This window comes from Monodelphis domestica, chromosome 2 (genome assembly GCF_027887165.1).
Source record: "Monodelphis domestica isolate mMonDom1 chromosome 2, mMonDom1.pri, whole genome shotgun sequence".
Taxonomy (NCBI): domain Eukaryota; kingdom Metazoa; phylum Chordata; class Mammalia; order Didelphimorphia; family Didelphidae; genus Monodelphis; species Monodelphis domestica.
This window is the reverse complement of record NC_077228.1, coordinates 228,708,293-228,732,791: the sequence shown is the minus strand read 5'-3', so window position 1 is coordinate 228,732,791 and position 24,499 is coordinate 228,708,293. Positions and strand designations below refer to the sequence as shown.

Genomic DNA, 24,499 nt, shown 5'->3' with positions numbered 1-24,499 from the left:
GAATAATACTGTGCTGTAAGAAATGACAAACAAGGTAATTGTGGAAAAACATGGAAATATGTATATAAAATTATGAAAAGTAAAACAAGCAGAACCAAGATAACATTATATACAACAGCCGAAATATTGTCTAAAGAATGACTCCAAAGAAAGAACTGATAAATAGAAATAAGGCATAGTTTTATATATACACACATACTCTCTTTCTATATATATAATATTTGTGTGTATATATATCTTTGTCAAATAATGCCCTCTCTAATTGGGAGAAAGGAGGGGAGGGAGGAAGGAGTTAACTGGATATTTTAATGTAACAAATTTAAATTTAAGAAGTCAAGCAGAGGCCTTTCTATTTGATTTATATTTGACTAATTTATATTTGGAGGTAATAGGGAGGCATTAAAATTTATTTACTAGGGAAATGGCATTGTTAAATCTGCACTTTAGGAAGTTAACTTTGATATCTGAGAAGAAGGTGGATTGTAGTGGAGAGACCTAAAGCAGAGAGATCTACTAGAAGACAATTTCAATAGCTTAGGTGTGGGGCAGCTAGCTGGCTCAGTAGATAGGCAGGCCTGGAGACAGGAGGTCCTGGGTTCAAGTTTGGCATCAGGCACTTTCTAGCTGTGTGACCCTGGGCAAGTCACTTAGCTACAATTGCCTAGCCCTTACTGCTCTTCTGCCTTAGAACCAGTACATAGGATTCTAAGATGGAAGGTGAGGGTTTAAAAAAAGAAAAGTATCTTAAACAAGAAAATAACACTAAACATATATGCCCTAAATGGTATAACATCTAAAGTCTGAAAGGAAATAGTAAATTAGTTATAGGAGGAAACAGACAATAAAAACTATACTATTAGAGGACTTCAACCTTTCCCTCTCAGAACTAGACTAATCTAACCAAAAAACACATAAGAAAAAAAAGTTAGAGAGATGAGTAGAATTTCAAAAAATTTTGATATGATAGAACTCTAGAAAAAATTGAATTGAAATAGAAAGGAATATATCTTTTCGTTAGTGGTACATGGCACCTACACAAAAAGGAACCATATATTAGACAATTAAAACTTCACAACCAATTGCAGAAAAGCAGAAATATTAAATGCATTCTTTTCATATCATAATGCAGTAAAAATTACATTCAATAAAGAGTCATGAAAAGATACATTAAAAAGCAAATGGAAACTAAATAATTTAATTCAAAAGAATGAATGGGTAAAAGTGATAGAAACAACCAATAATTTTAGAGAGAATGACAATGAAACAAGATACCAAATTTATGGAATGTAGTCAAAGCATTACTTAGGGAAAATTTGTATCCCAAAATGCTTATATCAATAAAATAAAGAGCAGATGAATGAATTTAGCATGTAAGTAAAAAAAAAAACCTAGAAAAAAGAATAAATTAAAATGCCCCAATTAAACAGTAAAATTGGAAAATCCTAGAAATCAAAGGAGAAATTAATAAACTTGAAAGTAAAAAACCATTGAACCAAAAAATAAAACTAGGCGCTAGTTTTATGGGGAGGGGAACAGAATAAAATAGAAAAACCATTGATTAATTTGATTTTAAAAAAGAAGACCAAATTATGAGTATCAAAAATAAAAAAGGTAAATTTACAACCAAATAAAAGCAATTATTAGTAGCTATTTTGCCCAATTATATGCCAATAAAATTTAAATCTAAATGAACTGGATGAATATTTATAAAAATATAAATTGCTCAGATTAACAGAAGACAAAATGAAATAATTAAATAATGCTATTTTAGAAAAAGCAATAGAACAAGTCATCTATGTGCTCCCTAAGAAGAAATCTGTAGGACCAGATAGATTCATAAGGGAATGAACCAGCATTTAAAGAAGAATTAATTCTAATACTAAATAAACTATTTGGAAAAATAGGCAAATAAAGAGTCCTACCAAATGCCTTTCATGACACAAATATGCTGCTGATACCTAAACCAGGAAGAGCAAAGATAAAGAAAAAAAAACACTATAGGCCAATTTCCCTAATAAATGCACAAATTTTAAATAAACACTGGCAAGGAGATTACAACAATATATCACAAAAAGCATGTACTATGACCAGGTAGGATTTATACCAGGAATGCAGGTCTGGTTCAATATTAGGCAAGTCATCAGCATATATATATATATATATATATATATATATATATATATATATATATATATATATATATATATATATATATATATATATGTTATATAAATAACAAAACAATAAAAATCATGATTATCTTAATTGATACAAAAAAAGAAGGCTTTTGACAAAATACAACACTTATTCCTATAAAAACCCAATACTGGAAAGCATAGGAATAAATGGAGCTTTCCTTAAATTGATAAGTAGCAAGTATTTATCTGACCATTAACAAGCATTATGCATAACAGAGATAAGCCTTCCCAATAAGATAAAAAGTGAAGCAAGGACACCCATTTTTACCACTATAATTCAATATTGTGCTAGAAATGTAGCTATAACAATAAAAGAGGAAAAAGAAATTAAAGGAATTAGAATAGGAAAGGAGGAAATAAAACTATCATTCTTTATAGAGATGATGGCATTCTTAGAGAATCCTAGACAATCAACTGAAAAACTAATTGAAATTATTAACGATTTTAGCTAATTGCACTATGTATAATAAACCCACATAAATCATCAGCATTTCTTTATGTTTACAACAAAATTCAGCAGTAAGAGAAATTTTATTTAAAACAACACTAGGTCTTTATTTTTTAAATGTTTTTCATCATATCTAATACACTCAGAATTAATTTTACCATTCTGAAAAAGCCAGTTTGGCACAGATGTAAATTATCTAAGCAGTCAAGTATGAAAATAAACCCAGTATTTCTGCCATATCAAAAATGAAGGTGGATAAGATTTTGTTTTAAGTGAATTGTCCAGTAATCTCCAAAAATTCAAAAAGCTGAAATTTAAATAATTATCCTGAGTACTGATTTCTTTGTTACTTATATTCCTAGAACTCAGCTTACTGCCTGGCACACGGAAGGCCATTAAGAAATATTTGATTGATCGATTCATTTTGGAATCTGTAGACTCTCAAAGAAGTTCCACATTTATATTTCATCAGTCTAGTATATTTATTGCTAGAGAAGCAGGATTGTGGAGTGGTTAGAGGCTCAGTCTTGGAGTCAGGAAAAACTAGGAGCTAGTCCTGCTTCTGAAAATACAATCTTTGTAATCATGAGTAAGTAATTTAACCTCCTAATACCCTCAGAAAACTCTCTACAACTATAGAACTGCCTATCAATCAAGACCCAAAATAGATAAGATTTTTTAGTTCAATAAAAAGAAAATATTTTCTGTGAATTATTTTTCCTAGAAAATCATAATGTTTAATTTAAAGCAGCAAAACACATAGCAAAAAATAATTAACCCTAAAAAATAAATTGAATATGAAGCAGTAACTTATGAATTGGAATAAGTCAACTATCTGAGCTCTGAATCAGTGTGTCTTTATACTATATTTGAATATCTGTAATTGAACTTAAGAAAAAAAAATTCTTAATAAAAACCCTTAGCTTCTGTCTTAGAATCAGTACATAACCAGGAAATATCTCAGGTCAAATTTGAACCCAGGAGCTCCTGTCTCTAGGCCTGGCTCTCAATGCACTGAGCCACTCAGCTGCTCCCAAAGTTAAAAAAATTTTAAGAGACATTTCATATATTCACAAACAACAACATCCTCAGGATTAGCAATACTGGAAGGAATTCATAACTGGCTGAACTCAAAGACTTCCCAAGGAAGTAGTGGGGGCCCAGGCTAGGCTGAATGAAGGTAGATGTTCTTGGAGTGACTGAACTCCCACAGACAAGCATGGGAAGGGGCTTCAGATACACTTGCTATGAGCTGCCCTTTGGATTTTCTCATCCCTTTTGCGGTTAAATCTTTTCACATAACTGCTGCTACTCCTGAGCAATCCATCTCCAGGCCTCAGGCGCCCTTGTACGACCTGCAGCAAAGCTGTGGAGAGTTGCCGCCTCTTGTGGTAGATGTGACCCATGACGATATACCTGCTGCCTGAAAGAGAACCAGAATAGCAGAGGGTCAGGCAGGCAGGGGTCAGCCAAGCAGATGATGGGGGAAAAGAGCAGGAAATGTTGGGAAAGAAACTACTGACGTGATGGCTGATTGGTATTCTATTCGTGGGGTTCTCTAGTCTGTGAAGACTTCAAAAGCAAAAGACCTGCTTAAAATTCAATCCTGGACCATCCCAGATATATGGATTGTCCTCCTCCTAACCACGATGTTGTTTATCATCTGGATTAGTAATTATGCGTCCCAACAATGAAAAAAGTAACATCTGGGCAGCTTGGACAGCACGTGCTCTCCAGTGCAATGGCTTTTATGAAGAAATTGCCCATTTTTCAGTAACCAAAAAGCAGGAGAGAAAATAGGAAGTTTGGGAGTCTAGAGGCGGCAGGACTTGGAGTCAGGGATGTGGTTGTTCAAGTCCAGCTTTCTCCATTTAAAAGCTGTGTGACCATTGGGGGAGGCTCTGAAGCTCTCCCTGGTGACCTTGTAAGCCCTACGTGTGGGTTTGGGTGAAGCGACTTCCAACATCAACCATGGGCTCCTGAAGTCTCCCCCTTTTAGAATATTAAGCCCTGGACACGAGGTCACCTTTGGGGGAGCTGAGTTACCAAATGTAAAATCTGGATATGGCTTATTGCAGCTGGAGGAATCCAATGCAAGCACATGAACTCGGAAAAAGAAGCCATCTGGGGTGATATAGAGCCGGTTAGTCTTGTACAGCCCGTGACTGTTGACCAGCAGAGAGACCAGCCGGACGCCTTCCCCAAGCACTTCTACATCATGGACGATTCCATTCACTGCTACATTCAAGATTTAAAAAAAAAGTGTGAAGAGGGAAAAGGAAAAAGCACAGAATTAATTTCTTCTTGAAATCCCAGATTTTGCCATGGTTTCAACTGACTGAGGAATGACAGCGCCTCCCTTCTCCCTTTAATTCTGCTGGAAGACTGGCCAGTCTTGGGGAATCTTTGATGAAGCATTCAGTTTCCTTTCCTGGAAGAGCCTGGAGTCAGTCCCTCTTCTAATACTGGTTGATTAGTCTTGTGACTCTGGGCAAGTCATTTAACTTCCCTAAGCCTCAGTTTCATGTTCTGCACAAGAAGGAAAATAATGGGTGGTATCTGCCTCACAGGGTTGAGGTGAGCCTCAAACTAGATCATGTAAATTCCAGCTCTAGGGCTGGAAAGGATCTCTGAGGCCATCTACTTCAGCCTCCTCGTTTTACAGATGGGGAAACTGAGGCACAGAGAATGTAAGTGGCTTGCCCAAGGTCACATAGATGATATAGATCAGAGATAGATTTGAATCAGGTCCTCTGATTCTCAGATCAACACCCTTTCTTTTGAACCATGCCACCACCACATTTTGCACATTTTAAAACTTTATGTAAGGGGCAGCTGGGTAGCTCAGTGGATTGAGAGCCAGGCCTAGAGATGGAGGTCCTCGGTTCAAATCTGGCCTCAGACACTTCCCAGCTGTGTGACCCTTGGCCAGTCACTTAACCCCCATTGCCTAGCCCTTACCACTCTTCTGCCTTGGAGCCAAAAGAAAGTATTGATTCCAAGACAGAAGGTAAGAGTTTAAAAAAACAACACCAAAACTCTATGTAAATGCTAATTTCTATCAAGCCTAAAAGCAAGATAATTCTATCTCTAAGTTAGCCTTCTACCAAGTGCCAGTTTAGTAATCCTAGCTCTTTGTAATTCTATAGCCTTAAGGATGAGCTGGATTTGGATGGAAGTAACCATTTACCAAATTCACTCATGCAATAGAATTCTTTTTCATCCATATCCCATTTGCATTCAGTCTCACAGGTCCTCTCCACAAGGCCAGTATCTAAAAGGAGAGAAGAGAAGGATTATAAAAACGAAGATGGATTCAATTAAACAAAATTTATAAAAACCTTTTACCTTCTTAGAACTGATACTGAGTTATCAGCTACAAGGCAAAAAAGGTTAGACAACTGAGGTTAAGTGACTTGCCTAGGGTCATACAGCTAGGAAGTGTTTAAGGTCATATTTGAATCCAGGAATCCCCATCTCCAGGCCTGGCTAAGCTATTCATTGAGCCACCAGGATGCAATTTTAACCAGCTAGGTAATGAAAGAGTTATATGAAGGACTGCTCTTGGAGTTGGAGACACCTGACTTCATAGCCCACCCCAGATACTCCATTTGCTATGTGACCTCAGGCAAGTCATTTCATCTCAATTTCCTCATCTGTCAGATGGCGCTAATAATACCACTGACCTCACAAAGCTTTTGTGGCAATAGTACATATAAAGCACTATACAAACATTATTATTATCATTCTATTTCTCAAACCATCATTCTGTTTGCATTTGATTCTGAAAAGTTACCATTTGGGTCATAACTTGATTGAAAATTATGCTTCAAAATCCTGCCAGGTTCCAATAGATTTAACAGCATTTAGGTCATCATATGGGGATGAGAATTAGTGGTTCACTAAGATGAATTTTTAGCACCTCTAGAAAGGGTCACATCTCCAAAGTGTTCAGTGTTTGGAAGAAAGGGGGAAGACTTTATAACAGTAAAGTCAATAAGGCTGAAAAAAAGTTGCTAGAGAAGAGCAGCAAGGTACAAAAATCAGCTAAAGTCTGGAAATCAGCCAGAACTTGGCCATTTACCAGCCATGTGACTTTAGACTTCACAAAGAAGCTGGATGGGACCCATAAGCCCATATAGTCTGATCTAAATACTGATACTAAAATCAAGCTTAGAGATGAAAAGTGACTTGCCCAAGGCTGCATTGTTGTTGAAAGAACCAGAATTAGAAACCAGGTCCAGTGGTCTTTCCACTGGACCCTGATTTCTGAGCCTCTTTCTCTCCCCCATCAAACGGAGACAGCAATGTTTGCAGAATCGCAGAAGGCTGTAAGGACAACTATTGGATGAGAAATCATGATTGCAGAGGCGCTGTCGATTTATCAATTAGGCAATAAGCAAGTTAGCTCCTAACAAACATCAGGCACTGTTATAGGCCTGCAAATAGATACAGAGACCAAAGTATAACTAATGATTTTGTTCCAGCAAGCTAGTAAATTACTTTTACTGCTTTGAGTGACCAGATCAGAAAAATGGGTGGAACTTGCAGAGAGACAATGAGGTCTTAAGGATGGCAGGATGCTGGGGTGCAGAAAGGAAGACTTAGGGAGGGCAAGAGAAATTTCTTGGAACACCTGAAAGGTTATTTAGCTGGAAGAGGGCTTAGGCTTGTTCTATTTGGCCCCTGAGAGCACAATTAGGAGTAGGGGGTGCAAATTGCTGAGAAGTAGATTTAGGTTTGATTTCAGGAAAACAAAACCAAAAAAAGTATAACAATAAGAGCTGTCCTAAAATAGAATAGACTGTCACAAGAAGAGCGGTCCCTGGCATTGAACTCTCCAGGAATAAGAAGAACCACCAAAGACTTTTTGAAAGGTGCTTTTGTTCAAGCAGGGTCGGTCCAGGTGCTCCGTGAGTTCCCCTCCCCTCTGAGGATGGGGTGCAAATTCCTGAGAAGTAGATTTAAGTTTGATTTCAGGCAAACAAAAACAAAAAAAGTCTAACAGTAAGACATGTCCTAAAATAGAATAGACCACCTCCAGACAAGGCACTGAACTCTCCAGGAAAAGGAAGAACCACCAAGGGCCTTTTAAAAGTAAGGGTGGTCCCGATGCTCCCTGAGATCCCCTCCTCTCTGAGCCTGTGGGAGTCTGATAGCGAGCTTTCTGAGATCTCTCCTTCCCCCACTACACGCACATTGGCGTCCAGAGCTCTGCAGACCAGGTGGAGCTCACCTCTGCGGGGTGGGCGAAGACGGAGCAGCTGGTGGCTGAGCCAGGAAGCCTTTGAGTGGTTGCTCAGGGGTGTTCCTTCCTGGTCAGGCCTGGTTCGTTCAGGAGAATTGAGGCGCCCATTAAGCGGAGGGCACTGGTCCTCCACTGACAGGGGCCCAGGGTCAGACAGAGGAGGTCCCCGAGTCCGCAGGGGTGTGAGTACAGGCCAAGTAGTACGCCAGGACAGGCGGCGCTTGTTGACACTATTGTCCAGAGATGCAGCCGCTACATGAGGTGGCCACAGACTTCCCAGCTCCAGGGTTGCATCCTTGCGGGCGCCGGTACTATTCTCCATCCGAGGCCGTGGTCTAGCTTTCCTCCACTTGTCCCCCCATCCCCCAGGAGCACGGGCTCCCAGCGTCCCCTGAGCCCGGGTCTTCTCTGCTGGGTATGAGAGAGAATCTGGGGAGAAAGAAGTAAGACATTGTGGTGGAGAAAGAGCAAACAGAGAATCAAGAGATTCTATTGGAGAAAAAATGACTAAGAATGTAGAGACTGTGCTGGGGAAGAAAGACAACTAAGAAACTGTGCTGGAGGAGAGAGAACTGGGAGAATGTTCTAGAGCAGATAGGACACAAGAGAACAGGGAGACCTTGCTGGAGAATACCAAAAACTTTGAGGCTATTTTGGAAAAGGGAGAAAACCTGGAGATTATATTAGGAAAGAAAGGGGCAAAAACAATCAAAAGAAAACAAACAAACAAACAAACAAAAAACCAAACAAAAAACAACTGAGAAGCAGTGATGGAAAAGAGAGAACCTGGAACATAGAATCTATGCTGGAGATGAGACAAACTTAGAATCAACAGCTGAGAGAATCTGCTGGAAATGATAGAGCCAAGAGTCAAGAAGACTGCTGGAGATGTGAGAACTAAGAATAGAGACAGTGCTGTTGAAGAGATAACAAGAATCAAGAGTCTGTGCTGGAGAAGAGAGAAGTGAGAACCAAGAGACTGTACTAGAGAAGAAGAGATACAGAGTGTGCTGGAGAAAGAAGTCTCTTCAGTGAGAGGAGAAAACTATTGGAGCTTGGAAAAAGGAACATGATTTCTGTAGGGAAGGCAAAGAATGGTTTATGCTAGAAAAGAAAGAACAGAGGCCCTCAGAAGGGGAAGGAAAGAAGAGGGAATATATACTGGGGAAGAATGAGGACAGAGACTCTATGGTAGAGAAAAGGGAAAACCAAGGTCAGTGCTAAAGAAGAGAGAGAACAGAAAATGTGTTCCAAAGAAAAAGGAAAACAGATTCTTCAGGGAGAGAGGAGAAGAGAGAATTTTTATTGGAGAAGAGGGAAAACAGACTGTTCTAGGAGAATCAGGAATCTTCTTGGAGAAGAAAGAGAATCCAGAACAGAATGCGATGGAAAAGAAAGAGAATAGAAAATCTTTGAAGAGAGAAGGAAGAACAGAGAATCTGTACTGGAGAAAAGAAAAGGATCTCTTCAAGGAGAAGAGTGAATCTGAGTGTTCATTCTAGAGAAGAGAGACTATGAGCTGAAGACAAGAGAATAGAGGGGCATATTCAGGAAGAGGAAAGGACAGAAACTGTGTTAGAGAAAAAAAGGATTAAGAACAGAATCTGACCTCGAGGAGAGACAGAACAGAGACTGCAGGGAATGGAGAAAGCAGTTTGTGATAGGGGAAAAAGTAAGTATAGGATTTCTGAAGGGAATGGAAAGAATAGAGAACCTCTGCAGAACAGACAGAGATGAGAACAGATAATTTGCTGAGGGAATAGATAATAAAAGGTTTGTGATAAAGAAAAGACAGCATAGAATCTTCAGGAGGAGGAAGAATCTATGTTGAAGAAAATGGATAACTAAGAGAAGAAAGTGTGCAGGAGAAGGGAGAGAATAGCTTTTTTTTTTTTTTTTAAGAAGACAGGGTATGGAACTCTGTGTATGGAGAAGGAAAAGAGCCCAGAAAGAAACAATTTTTTTTTTTTTAAGAAAGGAAAGAAGGGGTGGGGGCAGCTGGGTAGCTCAGTGGATTGAGAGCCAGGCCTAGAGATGGGAGATCCTAGGTTCAAATCTGGCCTCAGACACTTCCCAGCGGTGTGACCCTGGGCAAGTCACTTGATCCCCATTGCCTAGCCCTTACCCCTCTTCTGCCTTGGAGCCAATACACAGTATTGACTCAAGACTGAAGGTAAGAGTTAAAAAAAAAATAAAGAAAGGAAAGAAGGGCTAAAGAATAGAAGAAGCCAAGTTTTTATAGAGGGAGAAGAGAGGATTACTCTACTGGAAAAAAGATAGATCTGGGTCTGTGGAGAAGAAAAGAGAAAGTCACAAAAGAAAAGAGAAAGTTTTGGATGGGGGGGCAGGGGGAGGAGAGGAGAGAGAATCGAGAATATATGTCCAGAGCAATAGAAGCACCAAGTCTGCAAGGAGGAAAATGAGGTCCATGAGAGGCTATGAAGAGAGAAAAAAAAAACATTTTGTAAACTTGGGGAAAAAGGGCATTGAAAATCTTTCACAAACTGACTTATCCTGCCCTATGACACCTAAACTGCCCAAACCACACTGTTGTCTAATCCCAAAACACATATTGCTCCCCCCCTCCTGTATCTTGCTTATATGATACCCTGTGAAGAGGCAGCATGGATAGTGGGTAAAGCCTTGATTCCAGAGTCAGGATCTCTGTTCAAATCCTACCTCTCACTTGCTTTGACCTTGAATGAATTACTTAACTTTCCTAGACTTAGCTTTCTCCTCGGTAAAATGGGGGGGAGGGGAGTAGAAGATATTAGATGTTGTCTAAGTTCTCTTCTAGCTCTAGATCTGTGAATCAATGTCTGGAATTTGTCTCCTTCACCTTTTTTTTCAGTAGTATAACTTGTTTAAAAGCCAAAGTATTTAAAGGGCCTTTCTCCATGAAATCTTCCCTGAAACTCTCTTTATTTGTATCTCCAAGTCAGCAATGACATTTTTTTCTTCAAACCTCAAAAGGTACTTATCATCCTTCCTCTATCACTCTCCCAATATAAGCTCCTTATATTAAGGGTATATTAAATTTTTTCAACATTCCCCATCACAATTAGTAAATGTAATCTAGTCGATTCAACCCTCTAAAGAAGTTATCATGTATAATATTGTGTATTATGGTATACCTCATGTATTATGCATATGTCTTCAGTTTTCATTCCTCATTCTTAGACTACAAGTTCATTGAACATATTTGTTTTTGCCATGTTTCAGTCACATCTGATTCTTTGTGACCTTCAATATTTGAGGTTTTCTTAGCAAAGACACTGAAGTAATTTGACATTTCCTTCTCTGTATCTTCTCCCCCTCCCCCCATAACCTTTATTTTTTGTTTTAGTAATAACTCTAAGGCAGAAAGGCAAACAAAGGCTAGGCAAATGAGGTTAAATGACTCACCCAAGGTCACACAACTAGGAAATGTTTGAAGCCAGATTTGGACTCATGTCTGGCACTCTGTCCATTCAACCACCTAGATGCCCTCTCTGACTTATTTTTATAGATGAGGAAATGGAAGCAAAGAGGGTCAAAGTGATTTGACCAGGGTTACAGTTAGTGTCTAAGGCTGGATTTGGATTCAGAACCATCTAACTACAGGGCAGGTATTCCAGCCACTAAACTGTTCCAACTCTGCAGCCTCTCTTAGTCTGAGGGCTTTTCCAGACTTCTGCCTCTGAGAGTTGCTTTTCTGACCTTTTTGATGAAAAATCTCACTTCTTTGGGTCCCTTCTTCAATACATCTAGAACATCTGTCTCTTACTTATTGACAGTTTGTTCAAAATGTCCAAAGAATAAATGCCAAGGGCTGGGGGTGGGGGATAGTTTTCTGCTGCTGGAGGGGCAGCAAACTAATTGTTTAAACACCCCTGACAACAGAGTTATTTGGTTTTCCCATACTTGTTGACAATGTCGTTTGAAACTCCACAATGCCGGATGCCCTTTGAGCAGTACCAAAGGCACTTTTATTGGGATTTTTGCATCTCTCTTATTCATAAACTATAGACCCCCCCCAAAACCTACAAATCTTGTCTTGGTTCTCCTGACCCCTTACTCTCTCTTTTTTCCCCTCTCTCTTCAGCAATTGAGAAAAGGGTTTCAAATGGTGTGAAGTAAAAAACAAAAAATTAATATTCACCAAATCTCATGAATGGGTGGTGAGTAGATAACAGGCCAGATCTGAAGACAATCATCTTGTCCGCCTTCTTGACTATTACCTCATTTTTCTATTAACCTGAGAGGTTAGGCTTACCTAATAGGCATGAGCTCTTTTTCCTTCCTTCCTTCTTTCCTTCCTTCCTTCTTTCCTTTTTCCTTCTTTTCATTCTCTTCCTTCTTTTTTGTTCCTTTCTTTCTCTCCTCTTCCTTTTAATTACTTTTTTTGGCTTTCTTTTTTTTTCTTGCATTCTTATTCCTTTAGTTGGAAATGTTAGGTGCTACAAGACCCCATTTGCACCCTTAATCATTCCTTGAAAACCAGTTCTCTCCAGAAATAATGGCTGGTTTTAACTCTTGTTTTCCAAAGGGGTCAATTTTGACTCAGTATGTAAAATATTGTGTCAGGCACAGCTGAATAAAGCTTTGGTCTGTATCCAATTCCTTACTATCAACTATCACCATCTGTTGTCATGGGAAAGATTGATATTTGGGTTAAACGCCCCTGAACTCATTCAATTTCCATGTGGAAAAATAATCTAAAGTAAATTGCCCTGTGTGGTTACAGAAGCTATTTTTCCAGGAGACAGGGAATCAAAGGAAACATCCAAAGGAAAACAAAAACACCTTCTCCCTAGAGACTGCCTCTGCCTCTCTTTATTGCCTCCGTCCCATATTTTCATCTCATCCATGAAATGTGATTTTAAGGAGAGATGGACCCATCTTTTGGTGCCTCAGATCTTCTCTGAAAGCATCAGGAAGAGTGAAGATATTTCCAGATCTCTCCTGACTCTGCACCCCTCCCTTCCTACTTAACCCCTGTCCCTGTCTTCTGCAGATCTTCGGAGGGAGTCGTCTCCACTTTCCCTGGGTAGAATGCACCAGCTTCAGCCTGAACCCACAGGCACCTCTCTGGAGGTTTCCCTGGAAGCGAATTAGAGCATCCCACTCTCGAGGCTCACTCACGCTCCCCAGCCAAGTCAGAGCCTGAGAGCTCAGCAGAGAGCCAATTGCGGACAGCTCCCGCAGGGCCACTGTGACCCGCCTGGAATGCCAGTCCTGCCTTTGCATTCTGGGCGCCTACCCTGTGCAAAGGTCCCGAGAGGGAGGCAGCCAGGCAGTCGGCAATTCATTTTCATATGTGGGGCTGCTGGCTCTCCGTTGACAGGGTCGCCACTTAACATGCAGCCTTTCCTCTAGCTCTTCCCACTGCTCTCTCCTCACATCAGTGCAGGGGCCAGCCTGGAACCAGCGAGTGTCTCTCCTAAGAGACTGCCAGGGGAAAACACACTGGACACAGACTGGGCTTCATTCTCCCGGGAAACCAAGCCTCAAGAGAGCCTGCGGGTCCTTCAAGTTCCTCAGAACTCCTTGCCTCTGACTCCCTCTCTCTCAGGGCGCTGGGTCTTTCATCCTTCTTACCTTTTCTCTCTGTCCCTGGGGTTTCTGAGGATGATCCAATGAGCAGACAGAGAAGCCAGAAAGCTCTCTCTGATGGCATTGTGAAGAAGACCACTTTGGCAGTCTCTCAAGCTGAGCTTTCAGCCTTTGCCTTCCTCCCTCAACTCTCCACCCCCGTTCATGCTAATGAGGGGCAGCCTTTGGGGAAACTGGGAATCATTCACTGAACCGACCACTGGAACTAGAGCAAATTGCAAAGTGGCCCCCCTCTACTTACCCTCTCTCCTCTAGAAGGGATGGGCTCACCCCTTTTCCCCTTTCATTTTTGGTTGGAAGGATTAGATCATGATGGACCAGGGTCTGGAAAAAAAAAAAAAAGAGGGAGACCAGCTGGTTCTTTGCTCAGGCCTGACATCTGTAGTGCCTGCTGTATCTGGGTCAATGTGGTCCCTAATATCTCAGTGTCACACATTGCTCCTGATCTCACATCTCTCCCATCAGGATTAGACAGACAGATACACTGTGCCAGAAAAGGCACATGGAAGCCTGGGTAAACTCATAAGCTTTGGAGCTCAGGAACACAAAGATGTGCCTGGTTAAAAAACAAAAACAAAACAAAACAAAAGAAAACACAGAAACCTCACACATCTTTGACCTGGTTCATGGGATCTTGGGGTCTCTCTCTATAAGGGAGGGTCTTGTGAAAGTCTGTTTCTTAGACTTCTTTCTTATTCTAGGATCACAGATATAAAGCTAGAAAGGATTGATCTAACAGTCCATTTTACAGTTGAGAGAACAAGTGCAGGAACGTTAAGTGTTATGCTGAGGTAATATAGGGAACCAGAGCTTTGAACCCATTTTTTTCAGTTCTGATGGTCACCTTTTATAAGAAGACTATCGACACACTAGAGAATGCCAGGATAATGAGAGATATGGAAATCTCAAACTGAATCAACTAATGAATGAGAAAACATTTATTAAGCTCTTACTCTGTGCAAGAATTGTGCTAAGCACTCATTATAAAAATACAAAATGAATACAGTCCTGGCTCCTGAGCAATTTATATAATTCGAATACAGGGAAATGAAATATATAAGGAACAATGGCCTGAGAGGTGTGTTTTGGTTTGGAAAATTAGAGGTGTAATAAGTACAACGATAGGGAAGTAGATTGAAATATCTTTTTCAGTAAAGATAGCAATATTGATTTGAGTACGTTTCCAGAAACTAGAAAGTAGAAAGGGTTGTGGAGGCAGGGAAGGGAGGACTTGACACCAAAGCAGTGGCAAGTCTACTGGGGAAAAAATGGTGGGGAGGATAGTTAAAGTAAAGAATAGCTGGGACTTGGGATCTAGGGATCTAGGTGAGGTACCCACTAATCAGTAAAGCAGCACCCCCACCCCAAGCAGTAGTTCTTGGACTGAAAGCGGTAGTTATCAGAGCATAGTTTCTGGACCAGGTGGCAAGAGAAGATGGCCTAGTTTAAAATACTGGAAGAGACTAAGGGAATATGTAAAGGTTCTTTTCTTTTTTGTTCTAACTTTGCCTACCCTTTCCCATATCTTTCCCTTTCTTGCTCTCTTAAATTTTTCCTTATTACAAAGACTTTTTTTCAGCAAGAGAAAATGGTAAAACCAATTAACATGTTAAAATGCCCTGATATTATATGCAATGTTTTATTTATTTATTTTGTGCTTTAGCATATATGCAAAACTTTAAATAAGTAGACCCCAATGCCTCTGCAAAGGAGCACAAAGGAGGTGTCTTCTCTGTCCTTTGGCTTGGACTTTGTAATTTTGAAATATTTCATTTTTTATTCTGAGGGTTATTTTTTTTACAAGGAAGGACTTTTTAAGAAAATACTTTAAATTTTATGTCAGGAATAGAGTCCTCTTAAGGGACAGAACTAAGACAATAATCCTTGAAGCACACAAGCTATATGTGGATAAATCTTAGAAGGTTTCAGGATCAATTATTTCATCTGCAAAATGTGATAATATTTGTATGGCCAGCTTCATAGGGGTTTGTTCAATTCGACAAATATTTATTAAGTGCCTCTGTCTGCAAGGTTTGTGATGGTTCTGGAATTATAAAGATAAAAATGAAACTCTCAATCCCCGAGGAGCTTAAAAACCATTTGTTCATGTATAGAGTGCTTTACAAAGGATAGTGATCTCTAATCTCCAAAGAGTTGTGATTCTGCTGACCACATCTCTATTTCAGATAATAAAATTTTCTGTGGAGTAGAGCGGTCCAACTATGTAAGGCCTTGGTTCCTAGGGTAATAAAGTCCCATCACTTCTGTTTAATACATCTGAAACAGAAGGAGTATGTTTGGGACACTGTAGGTGGGATTCCTGCAGATAGTGGGATGTTGGAGTAGACTTACCCCTTATTTTCAAGTCAATTATTCTGACTTCCATTTGAAGTGATATTATCTGCTTTAAAAAGAAAAAAAGATATACTTTAAAGCTTCCTGAGCTCATTTCCCCTAGGCAGAGCACCTTGTACATAGAAGCTATTTATAAGGACTTGTTTAGTTGAATTGAGATTTTTTTTTCCATTTGAATTAATTTATTTAGTCAATTTAGAACATTATTCCTTGGTTACAATAATCACATTATTTCCCTCACTCCCCTCCACCCACTCTTCCCGCAACCAAGGTGTAATTTCACTGGGTATTTATTACTTGTGTCCTTGATCAGAACCTATTTCCATGTTGTTGTTTACACTAGGATGTTCATTTAGAGTCTACATCCCCAGCCTTATCCCCTCCACTCATGCATCCAAGCAGTTGTTTTTCTTCAGTGTTTTTACTCCCACAGTGTTTCCTCTGGATGTGGATAGTGGTTTTCCTCCTAGGTTCCTCCAAGTTGTTCAGGGTCATTGCATTGCCACTAATGGAGAAGTCCATTACATTCAATTGTACCACAGTGTACAACTCTGTGTACAGTGTTTTCGTGGTTCTGCTCCTCTCACTCTGCATCAATTCCTGGAGGTTGTTCCAGTCCCCATAGAATTCCTGCACTTTATTATTCCTTTGAGCACAATAGTATTCCATCACCAACATATACCACAATTTGTTCAGCCATTCCCCAATTGGAGGGCATCCCCTCGTTTTCCAATTTTTGGCCACCACAAAGAGTGCAGCTATGAATATTTTTGTACAAGTCTTTTTCCTTATTATCTCTTTGGGGTACAAACCCAGCAGTTCTATGGCTGGATCAAAGGGCAGTCTTTTAAAACCCTTTGGGCATAGTTCCAAATTGCCCTCCAGAATGGTTGGATCAATTCACAACCCCACCAGCAATGAATTAATGTCCCAACTTTGCCACATCCCCTCCAGCATTCACTACTTTCCTTTGCTGTCATGTTAGCCAATCTACTAGGTGTGAGGTGATACCTCAGAGTTGTTTTGATTTGCATTTCTCTGATTATAAGAGATTTAGAACACTTTTTTATGTGCTTATTAATAGTTTTGATTTCTTTAACTGAAAATTGCCTAATCATGTCCCTTGCCCATTTTTCAACTGGAGAATGGCTTGATTTTTTGTACAACTAGTTTAGCTCTTTATAAATTTTGAGCAATTATAAATATGAGCAATTATAAAAAAATTTTAAAAAATGAGCAATTATAAATAATTTGAGCAATTAGACCTTTGTCAGAGGTTTTTGTAATGAAGATTGTTTCCCAATTTGTTGCTTCCCTTCTGATTTTAGTTACATTGGTTTTGTTTGTACAAAAACTTTTTAATTTGATGTAATCAAAATTATTGATTTTACATTTTGTGGTTTTTTTCTAGTTCTTGCTTGGTTTTAAAGTCTTTCCTTTCCCAAAGATCTGACAAGTATACTATACTGTGTTTGCCTAATTTACTTATAGTTTCCTTCTTTATATTCAGGTCATTCACCCATTCTGAGTTTATCTTGGTATAGGGTGTGAGATGTTGATCCAAACCGAATCTCTCCCATACTGTCTTCAAATTTTCCCAGCAGTTTTTATCAAATAGTGGGTTTTGGTCCCCCAAACTGGGATTTTTGGGTTTGTCTTAGACTGTCTTGCTGAGGTCATTTACCCCAAGTCTATTCCACTGATCCTCCTTTCTGTCTCTTAGCCAGTACCAAATTGTTTTGATGACCCCCTGCTTTATAGTGTAGTTTGATATCTGGTACTGCAAGTCCTCCTTCCTTTGCATTTTTTTTTTCATGATTTCCCTGGATATCCTTGATCTTTTATTCTTCCAAATGAACTTTGTTATGTTTTTTTCCAATTCAGTAAATTTCCAATTCAGTAAAAAATTCTTTTGGTAGTTCAATGGGTATGGCACTAAATAAGTAAATTAATTTGGCTAGGATTGTCATTTTTATTATGTTAGCTCGTCCCACCCATGAGCAATCAATGTTTTTCCAATTGTTTAGATCTAGTTTTAATTGTGTGGAGAGTGTTTTGTAGTTGTGTTCATATAGTTCCTGTGTTTGTCTTGGCAGATAGATTCCTAAGTATTTTATATTGTCTAGGGTGATTTTATTTATTTTATTTTTTTGAGTTCTATTCTTTTTTTTTTTCATTAAATTTTTTTTATTTGGTCAATTTCAAACATTATTCCTTGGTTACAAAAATCATTTTCTATTCCTCCCTCCCCTTCTCCCTCCCTTCCCATAGCCAACTCGAAATTCCACTGGGTATTACATGTGTCCTTGATCAGAACCCATTTCCATGTTGTTGGTATTTGCACTAGGATGTTCATTTAGAGTCTATATCTTTCTAGGGTGATTTTAAATGGAATTTCTCTTTCTAATTCTTGCTGCTGAAATGGGTTGGAGACATATAGAAATGCTGATGACTTATGTGGGTTTATTTTGTATCCTGCAACTTTGCTAAAATTGTTGATTGTTTCGACTAGAGTTGAATTGAGATTTAAAAAAGGATCAGTCCAAAATGTAAGTCACATAGTTTTGTTCTGTGTATGTGAAACTTGCATGGGTGTGTGTGTGTGGGGAGTTGGACAAAGTATCTTTCTTGGTACATTTTCATACTTTTAAATGAAATGTACTTATGTGCAAAGTACTGGCCTAATTTCTTTGAATACAAATAGAAAAGTAAGGGTCTCTTTCTCAAGACACTCACATTCTAATGACTTTTAGGAAGATAAACTCCCCTGTAGCTTCCTGTTTGGGGGGCGATGGTGAGAAGATTTATTTTCATCCTCAAAACTTTAAAATGCCCAGAAATCACACTCTTTGGGAATGACCCATTTAAACTCCATTTTTATCCTCATTCCAGTTAAATATTTTCTGCCCTTCGTAAATCAGCTTGGCCTATTTAGCATGTTTGTCCATATCCTCAATTCTGGAAAGTTCTCTGGGTTCCTAGGAAGGCTTGGAGATTGCAATCAGCCCCAGATACAAACCAAAGGAAGTTCAACAAGCAAGAGGCATTTTATAAAGCCTTTATAAAGAAGTTACTTACTGCTTCATACCCAAAAAGGGCCTTTTCCAAAACAAGCAAATAGAGAAAAAGAAAGCAAAGTGAAAATGAGAATAAAAGGAACTGACAGCAAAGGGATGAAAGAGAAAAGGACAAGAAAAAACAGGTCACCACTCAGAGGGAAAATTTCGTTTGAAATGAGCTTATAGAACACATGTATTTATATGTATATGTTGTATATAGATGTATACATAATATATGTATATAATTATACCTGAAAATAATGTGTAATTACCATTTCCTCAGAGGTTGAGTCATAAGCATTGTAACATGAATCAGTTTGTGAGACTATCCAGAAGGAATTTACATTTCACCTGTGTTCTACACTATCCAAGCAACTCCAAGTCCATGACATCTCACAATCTAGGCTTAGGTTGGGACCCATCTTCCTAGCCAATAGCCATTTTTTCTAATGAAGATATTACCCTTTTGATCAGCTTTATTGACTGAAAGAACCAAGGGCCTCTCAAACTCATAAGATCAAACTCCAAACCCGATCCCACATTGCCTACTCCCTTATTTCCATTCCCTTTCCTCCAATTCTATAATGTCCCACTATAAAGTTACCCATTCCCTTCCACCCTAAGTTCCTTGGAATATGTTCCACAGATAACAAAGTTACTTTGTCTTAAAACTTTTCTTTTTCCACTCCTTCCTTCTTCTTGCCCTGGAATTCTCCTTGTTCTCCATTGTCATTTCAAGTATCTCCCTCTACCTATGTCACTAAGTAAAAGAGGATAACCCTAACCAAATTTACTGGAGACAAATATCCAGATTTACCAATCGAGATTCTGATAGATATTACCTATGGAATCCTTCCTTCCTCAATTAATTCAGAGCCTGTCTCATTGTCTTTTTCTCAATTCTTTCCCTCACAGAGGGGACTTCAATATACAGATATAACTTCCTCAAACACCCTAACTTTCAAATCTCTCAACTTACTTGTTTCCCTTAACCTGCTCCTCCATCCCACCTCAGATTTACAGAGATGGTCATACCTTTGATCAAGTGTTCTACCTCCAAGGGCTGTTGTGAGGATCAAATTAGATAATATTTGTAAAGTGCTTAGCACAATGTCTGGCACAGAGTATGTGCTGAATAAATGTTTCCTTCCTGCCTGCCTGCTACTTCCATGTTTAAGTACTTTGAAATTTCCTCATGTGATGACAATCTGTTAAAGTTATATTTTACCTCTGCCTCACAATTCTAAACCCAGTTCTTCATCCTCATTGAGACCTCCAAATTCCTACAATCCTCAGTTTATTTCCATGTTATCACCTCTTAACTTGTTAGACTCTTCTCCTTTTCCCATTTGAATCCCTTTGCGAAACAGTCTAAATTCTACCCTATCCTTTTCTTTCAAGTCTCTTACCTCCATTCTATCCCATCTTAACCTTCCAAGCCTTATTAGCCTTGGATTACTCCCATTATTGTTTCCCACTTACATGCTACTGAGATAAAGCGGAAGCAAATCATGAAACTGGGCTGACCAGACCCACTACAAATTTATGTCACATCAACCATCTTTGGCTGATTATAGCAAACACTTTTTTTCAACAACCCAAAAGGTGACTGCAGCCATGAAATTGAAATATGCTTGCTTCTTGGAAGGAAAATTACGGCCAATCTGGACAGGATACTAAAAAGCAGAGATATCACCTTGCTAACAAAGGTCTACGTAGTCAAAGCTATTGTTTTCCCTGGCTTCAGGAGTTGGAGTATAAGGAAAGCTGAGCACCACATAATCAACATTTTTGAATTGTGGTGCTGGAGAAGACTTCTGGGAATCCCTTGAACAGCAATTAGATCAATCAGTCAGTTCTTAGAGAATTTAATTTAACTATTCACTTGAGGGTCAAACACTGAATGAAGCTGAAGCTTCAGTACCTTGGCCACATAATGAGAAGACAGGACGTGTTGGAAGAGACTCTGATGTTGGAAAAGATTGAAGACAGGAGAAGGGGATGGCAGCAGATGAGATGGATAGTGTCATAGAAACAGTAAACATGAACTGGGACAGACTTGGTAAGATAGTAGAGCATAGAAAGTCCTGGAATACTAGGTCCATGTGATCACAAAGCATCAGACATGACTGAATGATTGAACAATAAGAGTCTCAGACTGGTCCTTTACAGCAACAAGCTGTATACATCCACTTTATACATGCCTAATTGATTCATTGTCAGACTCACCAGAGTAAATTTTCCAAATCTTTTCATACCTTCTCAAACCTCTTATGTCTCTCCCTCCCCTCCTCCTTCTCAACTGATAATCTTGCCTCATATTTCACTGAAAAAGTTGCAGTGATTCACTGAGATCTCCATCTTCTAACCATTTCATCTCACATTACTCAGAAGCCTTCTACCACTGTCTCTTCCTTCACACCTATCTCATGTGAAGGTTTGACCCTTCTTACCAAGACTAACCCCTCTATATGCATATGATCTTATTCAATCTCATTTTCTCCAGTAGATTGCCCCCTCTATTATTCCTACTCTCCTACTAATTTTCAATTTTCCCCTAATGATTGCTTTCCCATTACCTAGAAACACACCAAGTCTCCCTTGTCTTCAAAAAAATCTTCAAGGGATCCATCCATCCCTGCTAGCTGTCATTCTGTATCTCTCCTTAAGAAGACTGTCTAAAATTGGTTCCTTCACTTTCTTTCCTCTCTGAAATCTGGCATCTGACCTCATTATTCAACTGAACTGTTTCCTTCAAAGTTACCAAGGATATCTTAATTGTTAAATACTATGGTCCTTTCTCAGTCCTCATCTTTTTTAATTCTCTGAAGCTTTTGACATTATCATTCACCTTCTCCTGGATTCCCTCCACTCTAGGTTTTTATGACACTATTCTTTCTTGGTTCTTCTATTTGTTTTACCACTCATTCTCCTTTGTGGTATCTTCAATCAAATCTCACCCACTAACCATGAGCGTTCCTCAAGATTCTGTCTAAGGCCCTCTTCTTTTCTCCCTCTATTGGTGATCTCATCGTGTACCAAAGATTCAATCATTTTTTAGCAGAAGATTCTCAGATTTAGTTATCTAGCCCTAATCAATAGTCTCAAATCTCCACTTGCTTCTTGGACATCCCTACATGGATGGACATATTGGCATCAATATGTCATCAACTCAACATGTCCAAAACTGAACTCATTATTTTTTCCACCAAACCCTCCTCTGTTTCTAACTTTCCTACTACTGTCCTGAATACCACCATCCTTCCAATCACCCAGGCTGGAAACCTTTTTGACTCAATTCTCTCTCCTTTCTGTTTCCAAGCTGTTGCCAAATACTGTGGATTCCATTGAGTATCATCTCTTCTTCAGGTTTTCTTCTTCTTTTGCCATTACCCTAGTGTAGATCCTTGTCACCACATATCTGCCTTATTGTAATAGCATTTGGTTGCCTTCTCTGTTTCAGGTCACTCCCTACTGCAGTCCATTCTCTACTCAACTATCCAATTTATCTTTCTAAAGCACAGATCTGATCATGTCACTTCCTTATTCAATATATTCCAGTGACTTCCCGTCACTTCTGGGTTTAAATCTTCTATTTTGTATTTGAAGCCCTTCACAACCTAGCCCCCTTCTACCTTTCCAATTTTTTTTAACACATTACCCCTTAAATATAGTCCAATGGTACCAGTCTCCTTGCTGGTCCTCATACAAAAACCTCTATTTTTACTGCTCCCCCCCCCAAGTTTGGTATCCTCTTTATTATCTGCATCTCCTGGCCTCCCTGCCTTTCAAGTCCCAGCTAAAATCCTACCTCCTTCAAGAAGCCTTTCCTGGTTCCTCTAAATGCCAGTGCCTTCTTTCTTTCAATTATTTCCTATTTATCCTGTATATATCTTATTTGTACACAGTTGTTTACACGTTGTCTCCCCCTCTCCCCCATTATTAGGCTCTGAAGTCCTTGAGAGCTCTATTTTTTTTTTTTGCCCTGGGGGCTGTAGGGTGTAGACATTAAATGTAGACATTTAATAAATCTTAATTTGACTGCCTGGCTGACTATCCCCAAGGCTTACTTTGCACAGTACCAGGCACACAGTAGGCACATAATAAATGCTTGTTAACTGTAGCCTATATTGCTCTTGTCTGTATGATTACAGCAATTTATGAATCAACCCCAAGCACTAGAAGTACTTAATAAATTCTTGTGTTTGGCTCAACTGACTATCCAAACCAGCACACCTTCAAAGCTGTTTACACTTTGCTGTTGATAACACTTAGCAGGCAGAAATCATTTTTATCCACCAAAGAGAAATCTTTACTAGCTGCATTTCTGTTTTTCTCAGTGGCACAATTCTCCTAAAAACACTTTAATATTGAAAGACAACTATTTCTGGGCTCTGAACACCTTATTTCGACCTGGGGTATATCTCCTGGAGTTAACAGGAAATTGGGAAGGTATGTCTAATTAAACTGCGAAGATTGAAGGGTCACCTGAGAAGATTAGAGAACCTTAAAATAAGATCCCATCTTAAAAAAAAAAATGTATTATGCAAAAATCACTTTTCTGAATCTTGGCCCCAAATACTTCTTTTCTTAGAACTGAGATTTTGCTCTCTATACTGCCAACTGCATGAAAAAAATACAAAAGCAAACTGCACAAGTAAATGCTGTATAATTTTGGATTTACGATATCTCTGATTCTTTACTAAGATGGTAAGTCACATCTTACGAACTCCTAAATGAAATGACATTTTGATATGCTAAATGACATTAAAGAAGAGCCCTGGCCACAAAAAGAAGCGATGCGACCCAGATGGGACTCGAACCCACAATCCCCAGCTCCGGAGGCTGATGCCTTATCCATTAGGCCACTGGGTCACCACAGCACTTTCGCTCTTGCGGATACCCCTTACGTGACTCCGTCAGTTCTGTCCACGCCTTTTGACGTTCTGTTTCCGCTGGCTCTCTCATTCGGATATCTCACGACCACCCGCCCCCACAGAAGCGGTCGCAGCGGGCAGGGAGATTCCGTGTCCCAACGGCTTAGAACTACAAGGACCATCCTCCTCCTGTTTCGTCAGGATCTTCCGGGCTCCCGGATAGGTCCCCGGGTTCGGCCCTTCCCGTCTCCCTTCCTCCCCAGCTGCGAGGTCTTCCTGGTTTTAGGCACCTCTTTCTTTTAATGGAGTAAAGGAAATAAAGTATCGGGGTACATTTGACCCCCAAAGAGAAGCGTCACCTCCCGCAAAGGGCAGCAACCCTTTCCCTCCCACTCTCCTTTACAAGCTTCTGATTTTGCCACTGCCTGTGTGACCCACTTTGGGGCCTCATTTTTCCATTGTGTAAAAAGCTGGAAGTTAGTTGGATTTGGCGATCCCTTAGATTCCTTCCAGCGCCAAACCGAACATTCTTCTTCATTTTAAAAAAAACGCAACTTTTTTTTTAACGTCACAATTTATTCTACTATCCCCTATCCCTCCCAGAGATCTCAATATGTCAAATACTATTTTTTTTAACACACACAAATAATTAAAAAGAAAGAGGGAAAATCAACATAACTGATGGAAAAAGTCTGAAAATATATACAATGTATGTACCA

The 24,499-nt window shown here is 39.3% G+C and overlaps 1 protein-coding gene and 1 non-coding gene across 3 annotated transcripts; both read right to left on the bottom strand.

Moving 5' to 3' along the window:
• Window positions 1–2,727: 2,727 nt before the first annotated feature.
• On the bottom strand, window positions 2,728–23,969 carry C2H17orf58 (chromosome 2 C17orf58 homolog). 2 transcript variants are annotated; one of them, XM_056817278.1, is made up of 5 exons: window positions 13,731–23,969; window positions 7,883–8,323; window positions 5,837–5,920; window positions 4,693–4,884; window positions 2,728–4,069 (listed from the first exon to the last, which is right to left on the bottom strand). In XM_056817278.1, exons 2-5 carry the CDS (start codon window positions 8,214–8,216, stop codon window positions 3,879–3,881), a joined length of 801 nt encoding a protein of 266 aa, XP_056673256.1. In that variant the 5' UTR covers window positions 8,217–8,323; window positions 13,731–23,969; the 3' UTR covers window positions 2,728–3,878. The 2 variants fall into 2 exon arrangements, with proteins under 2 accessions (XP_056673256.1, XP_007482844.1); XM_007482782.2 differs by having other exon boundaries at window positions 13,475–13,732.
• Window positions 23,706–23,778, bottom strand: TRNAR-CCG (transfer RNA arginine (anticodon CCG)). The gene has a single exon. It is a non-coding gene; the product is annotated as a tRNA-Arg (tRNA).
• Window positions 23,970–24,499: the final 530 nt, after the last annotated feature.